The sequence below is a fragment of the Lissotriton vulgaris genome, chromosome 8 (genome assembly GCF_964263255.1).
Source record: "Lissotriton vulgaris chromosome 8, aLisVul1.2, whole genome shotgun sequence".
NCBI lineage: Eukaryota > Metazoa > Chordata > Amphibia > Caudata > Salamandridae > Lissotriton > Lissotriton vulgaris.
The window spans coordinates 169,046,211-169,053,922 of NC_141696.1; the positions used below are offsets into that span (position 1 = coordinate 169,046,211).

At 42.7% G+C, this 7,712-nt stretch overlaps 1 protein-coding gene across 2 annotated transcripts in view; it reads right to left on the minus strand.

The window, feature by feature from the left end:
* Positions 1-5,481, minus strand: part of CLNS1A (chloride nucleotide-sensitive channel 1A) — a 157,050-nt gene extending 151,569 nt beyond the window's left edge. The window contains exon 1 of one of the 2 annotated variants that reach the window (XM_086933894.1): positions 5,229-5,481. In XM_086933894.1, the coding sequence (XP_086790020.1) occupies positions 5,229-5,347 (119 nt within the window). In that variant the 5' untranslated portion in view covers positions 5,348-5,481. The remainder of the gene's footprint in view (positions 1-5,228) is intronic. The other variant, XM_086933895.1, reaches the window with a different exon arrangement.
* Positions 5,482-7,712: the final 2,231 nt, after the last annotated feature.

A 7,712-nucleotide genomic window follows, 5' to 3' on the forward strand; every position in this document is an offset into this window, starting at 1 on the left:
TACCATTCCAACACATAGCAACTCGTCGCTTAACCAGCAGCATAGCCAACACCACCAGTTTACAAACACCCGCTGGCACAAACAGATATCCTAATGCTCCAACTAAAGTACAACTTATGGCACTACATAAAATAGCCACAGTTTTACTAAAATCCTTCACCACTGCTGCGAGGAAGGGGAGGTGGGGGGAGGAGTGTCATGCAATCTCAGTCAGTTGTGGCATTTAAGCCTTCATTGTATGTAAAAATCAAATCTACAAGTCTCAGAAAGACCTAAAGATATTGCACATGATGATGGACAGGATCCATTTTTGACAGTGGACAGCAGCCCATGATGTTCTGCCTTGCACCAACGCAGAAGCCACTTTTTAGCAATGCAAGAGCACAAAATGTGGTACATACACTTTGTGGCCTTTGCAGCTATTTAAAAACCCTTTTATGGACTTCCACTGCACAAAATGGTTTAAGAAGAGGCACTCAATTTGAGGAAAGATTGAATAAAGAAAAACTGTTTTACTACTTCCAGCAAGAGCTTTCAGATAAGTGTTTAAGTTCCCTCCATTGAATATTTGGTTAATTTTTTAGGAGTAACATTGGTTTTAACATCCTTAATGATCGATTACATTATTGTTTAATCTTGGGGATTAATATAATCTACTTTAAACAGCCAACAATATTTGTTACGATGGTAACCCGGTTTGCTCTAGGCGTGAAATTTAAATACTGGAGCCGCAAGGGTGATAGTACTGGGTATATGGCTATTGAGAGTAACATGCATTTTTGGAGATTTCCTGATCTGTAGGGTGTCAACACTAAATTTGTTTTTAGGGTGGGTTACTTGTCAATGGGAGCCCATGACGTTGATTGGTTGATTCCCCACACAGCAAAGTCCGATTTTAAGTTATACACGAGCAGACAAACCTTTTCAATATACGCTTTCATATATCAAAGAACATGACACCCACATGATAATAGAACATGCTTTAAAGTGGTCAATATAGTCTGGCTATTGATTTCAGCATAATGGAAACCTTTTTTCACACTTGCATGTAAACCGACACATTTTGCAACATGGTGCTTCATGATGGTTACAAGAGAAAAAAAACTCAAATACTTCTCCAATACGGCAGAGAGTGCGAGAGTGAGAGAGAGAGAGAGAGAGAGACAGAGAGTGAGAGAGACAGTGCGAAAGAAGAGACAGTCCGAGAGTGCGAGAGAGCGCGAGTGAGAGAGCGCGAGAGAGAGCGCGAGAGAGAGTGAGAGAGCGCGAGTGCTAGTGCGAGTGAGAGAGAGGGCGCAAGTGCGCAAGAGGGTGCGCATGTGTTTTCAGCCCTGAGGAAGTCATTTTGTAAGACTAAATGCATTGGGTGTGCGGACGTATGTGTTTTTAAAGTAATATGGGATGTGTAGTAAAGAAGATTTACATTCAATTTGAACTGGAAGTAAATCATTTATGATTTCAATGTTGTGCAATGTTTATGCGGCTACTCTAATACAATTTAAAACTAGGAAGTGTGGATACTGATGAAACTGTATCAATTTTGATTGAAGGACATTTATTAATAAGGGGACAAGCTTATATCATGGATTTAATTGGGACTTTTCCAAATAAAATAATATGATGGGAGACACTACGTTTTTACCATCAAATAGACCTGTGCTAATTAAGGGTTTGGGATATGAGACAAATGAACCCTGAAAAGGTGAAGCACAACATTTAAAAATCTACTCAAAGTATGTGCAATGCCCCTTCTACACCATTTCCTATATTTCTCTTCTCCTTTGTCTGCCTTTCTGAATCAAGGTCTGATGATAAAAAAATAAGCCCTGGTCCCCAAAAATAAGTGCTGGTTCCCAACAAAAATGAAGCACTGAATCTAGCCCTCTCTGTACTGCGCACCACTGGTTTATGGGTAGTTTCGCACTATATTGAATCTAGTACATACAGTGCTGGAAGTGTCAGCAATTTCTGGGCCTGATCTAGGATCCGGCTGCCTCGGGGAAACGTGTTAAATTTGTCCTGGTGTAAATTTGATAGCAGGACATAATTCAGCAGTGCCTGCATTCTGTTCGTAGCAGCAACTTGCAGGCAGTGAGGGAGCTTTCTTATAAATACTTTTAGCTGTATCCAAAACACAGGCCTTCTCGCGGTGGAGGATGTCAGAGTGCTTTACATCACAGAGGTACAATAAAGCATACCACTGTGTAAATTAACGAACAGGAAATGTTACATAAGGCAATGGGAGTTATAATGTGTAGAAATCACATAACACTCATGCATATAGACATATGTTAGGAATGAATGTACAGGAGAGAAATTAAGCCAGGATATAAAACGTAATGCAGCGATTGGGTTTGTCTGAACTAACAAGACTTTATTACCACTCAAAATAACTCTTCTTTGCAATCTTAAAATACCATCATATTGAGGATTTGTTTTAAACCAAAAAACACAATATGGACCTAAATATATGGCTTATAGTTTGCAAGGAGCTCCTCTATGCTGGCAAATAGACCAATGTGTTATATTAGTCTTGCAACGTATACACTGGAAGTAGCAAAATTATTTCAAGATCAAAAGTAGTAGCCCACTTGCCAACTAAATAAAATAGAAATCTGTGATCTGCATGTCACACAAGGTGCTTTGCAGCAGGAACAGCTGTCGATCGTTGAACACGGCTCTCTACGAAGCACTATTGCCAGTTTGCAACATATCTCTGGGTTTTTCAAACTACAATCATCCTCCATTTCATTGTCGTAAATTACTCAGACATTCGGTCGTTTGTGTCTGTTGCTCATTAATTATTCCTCACAGGTGGGGGGGGGGGGGGTGGGGGGGGGGGAGAAACTAAGCCAGGATATAAAACTTAATGCAGCGATTGGGTTTGTCTGAACTAACAAGACTTTATTACTTCTCAAAAGAACTCTTCTTTGCAATCTTAGAATACCATCAGATTGAGGATTTGTTTTAAACCCAAAAACACAATATGGACCTAAACATATGGCTTATAGTTTGCAAGGAGCTCCTCTATGCTGGCAAATAGACCAATGTGTTATATTGGTCTTGCAACGTATACACTGGAAGTAGCAAAATTATTTCAAAATCAAAAGCAGTAGCCCACTTGCCAACTAAATAAAATGGAAATCTGTGATCTGCATGTCACACAAGGTGCTTTGCAGCAGGAACATTGCTGGGCACACAGTGATCTCTGCAGCTGGTGTCTTAACTGTGTAAGATATTTTAAAAACACAGCCTCTGTACAACTTAAGTAATGTAAAGCAGATTTACTGTCATGGGTCTTTGTCGTCAATTTCTGTGCAGCAGATTTTTTTATTTATATAAAGCACAAGTTGACTGTCAGACTTTTAAATTCAGCCTCTCGAGACGCCAACCCCTTCCCTCTGCCACACAGTGACCCCAAATTGATGGGTTCCCTTCCTTGAGTATTTTTCTACAATAGTAGCACTGCATGCCCATACATATGCCATTCGTTCTTAAAATATGCCTCAGTTCTGGCGAGTACATGTGTGGGAAAAAAATCCTACTGCTAAAAGTCTGGATTTTGCCCGGCTCATGTTTTTAGGTCGAGCTTGGGTATTGCATACGCTGCTCTGCGAGGCATGCTGTACTCTAGTATAGACGAAGCCCCACCCACATTTGTCATTGGCTTGTGTCACTGTCCTTGCTGAATAATGGCTTCTAATTCCTGAATAGGCTTCTTAGTCCCTCCGCAGTCCCGCCTTGTCTTCATTTGTAACCTCCCATGAGGACTGGCACTTTTACTTCTGCTACAAGGTAAGTCTCATTTAGTCTGCAAGCACCATTTCTTTAATGAGTTTCTCTTACTGCCAACAGGACATGCTTTCCTAAAATATTACCGGTACAAAAGGGGGTGGTGATGGACGGAGCATCTGAACCAATCAAACACTCACACCCAGTCAAAAGATCTGGGTTTGATCCATCACTGTTCTTTAGCCCACTCTGCCACCCCTGTTCAGACATGGCTATATGCAAATCAGTCTGACCCTGTGCCTCATGGGAACAGTCCAGCCCGAACTGCCAAGCCATGCCTTCCCTGGACCGGAAACAAGCTTACGAGGACCGGTTTCTGGCATTCCAGCAGTCTTCAGCCCGACTTGCTTGAATCCAGTGGCAAAGTGAGCAAGGGACTCACGCCTGAGCATACCCTACCACACTTTCGCACCGCTTTTGGCCGCCATAAGTGTGGCAGGGTATGCTCAGACGTGAGTCCCTTGCTCACTGTGCCACTGGATTCAAGCAAGACATGGGCTGGATTGTTCCCATGAGGCACAGGGTCAGACTGATTTGCATATAGCCATGTCTGAACTGGGGTGGCAGAGTGGGCTAAAGAACGGTGATGGATTAAACCCAGATCTTTTGACTGGGTGTGAGTGTTTGATTGATTCAGATGCTCCGCCCATCACCAACCCCTTTTGGGTTCCTAAAACATTAAGCGCGCCATGCACGCTTTCACTTTTCAAGCAGCCCGGGGACAATGGCAGCCACTTATTTGAAATGAAACCGATCTCGCATTCACAAGAGTTTGAATTATCGGCATTGTAAATGACAATACCTTTTATTTATGTATTATCAAAACAGATAAATATAAGGCATTGTCATTTACCATACCAAAAGCTTAAACTCCCTGCAAATGTGCATTCCACTGCATTGCAAATGCTTGTTCCATTTTATTCTGCTGACACACAGTATGGTGTGCATGTTCATCGCTAAGAAACAGCTGTCGATCGTTGAACACGGCTCTCTGCGAAGCACTATTGCCTCTTTGCAACATATCTCTGGGTTTTCAAACTACAATCATCCTCCATTTCATTGTCGTAAATTACTCAGACAGTCGGTCGTTTGTGTCTGTTGCTCATTAATTATACATCACGGGGGGGGGGGGGGGGGGGGGGGTCGAGGGTTCCACGAACAGCAAGAAATAAGACATCACTGGATGTCTTATTTTCAACGTTAAAAGAAAATGGTAGTTTCAGAGGATGACAGCAGCATTTACCCAGACTAACCACACACAACGTCCATGTCGCAAATAAATATCACGCATGAGAAATAAATAAACGAAGAATACTTTAGCTCATGAGGTAAGTTGTCTGGCTGCAGGTGTTAGAGAGGGGAGGGGCGCCATCTCGCTACATGTACCTAGTTGGCTACTGATGCTCATCCTACTATGCATACGCATCCCGACCCACCTCTCGGCGATGTACAGTGTGCCAGTACCAAGCCCTCTGCCTCCCAGGATGGCTTCGGTGTCAGGTTGCTGCTGTCGGACGCCTTCACCGGGCGGAGCGAGAGTGCTGAGGAGACTCATGTCTTTTGCTGCCGGTAAATTGCCAGCGCTGCCTGCGACTCAGAAACCTGATCAGCGATGTACGCATGCGCATTGACACTTCAGACCAAAACGCTGCAACAATGATCCTGAACTAGCAGCACGTGGGCGGAAGTGACAATGAGCGGAAGCGCGCGCACTCGCTTCCGCTTAGACATGGAAAAGGGACACGAAGTTTTCGTTGACAGTAGGGGATAGTTATGGTTCTTAATTAAAGGGGACAGGGTTTTCGAGGTACTTTGTAGGCAATATATACAGGTTTATATTTTTTAACAAAGAAATACAATTGTATGTTTGTATTGCACCCATGTGGCTGCACACACGAATACACGCTGCTTTTATAGTTCGTTTTAAACTTGCATATTTTAGGCACAGACGTATAACAACTATTAAGTAGGCTACGTGCCGAGTGTCTGCAGTTCTTTGATTTAAATCTGCCAATACCTCCGTGTTTATTCATGTTCCCTGTTTTACATTCATGGGAACACCTGAATCCAGTGCTTTGAATGCACGTTACAGAGTACCGGCACTTCTCAGTTTTCTCCCCGAGTACCAGAAGTACTCTCAACTCTTCACAACTGGATAGTTCACCAACTCATTCTCAATCCCTCCAAAGCGGAATTCCTCCTCTTGTCTAGCTCTCTCTCCCCGCCTCCTGTTCAATCCTCCTGTTCAATCCTCGATGGATCAGTTGAATTTACTCAACAGTAAACCCATCATTGTGGACTGCGCTAAATCCTTAGGTGTCATACTTGACAAAAGACTCAACCTAATTCCACACATCAATTCCAATGCCAAGACCGCACGTTATCAGCTGCGCCTTCTATGGGGGATTCGTCGGTTCTTACCGGAGAATGACCTAAAAACCTTGGTCCAATCGCTAGTTCTCTCTAGACTGGATTATTGTAATTCTCTTCTGACTGTCCTTCCCAAATCTCACCTCTCCCTCCTCAAATCCGTCCTCCACTCAGCAGCTCGCTTCATTTCAGGGTCCAAGCGAAATGATCACATCACTCCTATCCTGTCTTCACTCCGATGGCTTCCCATCGAAGCTAGAGCTATCTACAAAACGGCGTGCATCACCCACAAAGCTTTGCACTCTTCCTCCCCTCGCTATCTGGCGAATAAACTGAAATTGTCTGGAGGCTCAAGACCTTCTCGGAATGCGGAAAAGTTCCTTCTTGAGCCCCCCTGCTTCAGAAGGGAAAAATTGATGGCACAATCATTCTCAGGTAATGCGGTGAGAATCTGGAACTCGCTTCCTCCTTCGCTCCGTGCCATCACCTCCATCCAGATCTTCAAAGCAGACCTCAAATCTCTTCTATTCCAAAGACACTTTCAGAACTAATTACCTCCTTCTCAGACCCCGCCAGGAAGATCTTTAGTCATTGTAAATTTGTCATATCTATATATATATATAAAAACGAATGTATGTCTGTCTGTCTGTTTGTCCTTTATGCATTACTACTCCATTCATCCGATCGCCATGAAACTTTGGGAAGTTGTTGAGTGCACTCCCACGAAGGTTTCTGGTATAATTGTTTTTAAATATCCGCCCCCCAGGGCCTCATAATATTTAAAATACTGAAATTGTCAGCGAATTTGTGAGCATTGTCGACAGTTATGCCCCCCAAACGGAAATTGATTGGTCGATCTACATCTGAAGCTCGAAAAAAAAAAAGGCATTACAAGCTTCAGAAACAGACGATCAACGGGAAGCAAGATTAGAAGCTGTTCGAACACAAACTGACCAAGCACGTTCTTCTCAAACAAACGAGCAACGACAATGAAGATTGGAAGCCGATCGAGTACGCACTGCTCAAGCCCGTTCTTCTCGAACGAGCAATGAGAATCAAGATTAGAAACCGATCAATTACGCACTGCTCAAGCTCACTTGAATGAAACAGGAGAGCAACAAGAATCAAGATTGAAAGCCGACCACATTTTCAAATGTTTTCCATATTAAAATGAATAAGTTTCAATAAAAATGACACAATGTAAATTGAATATTATCATAACGAGTTTCCTTGAATTTCCTTTCTTCTGAGATCGCAGCACGCGCAACGGGTAAGCTCGTATATTAATATTTTGTTTGTACATTCTGTGCTTGATGCATTTGATAATGTGTTCCTTTTACCTGCATTGTTTTGATTCTATGGCCTGCTATTTTTCGCCAGGAAGCTCTTTAGTCATTGTAAATTTGTCATATATATTCATATATTTGCCCGTACATTCTGTGCTTGCTGTGTTTGAGATTGTCATCCTTTTGCCTGCGTCGTTTGATTCAATGGCCTGCTACTTTTGTTTTGTTCCATTCCTGTAACAGTTCTCTCATGTAACTTAACTG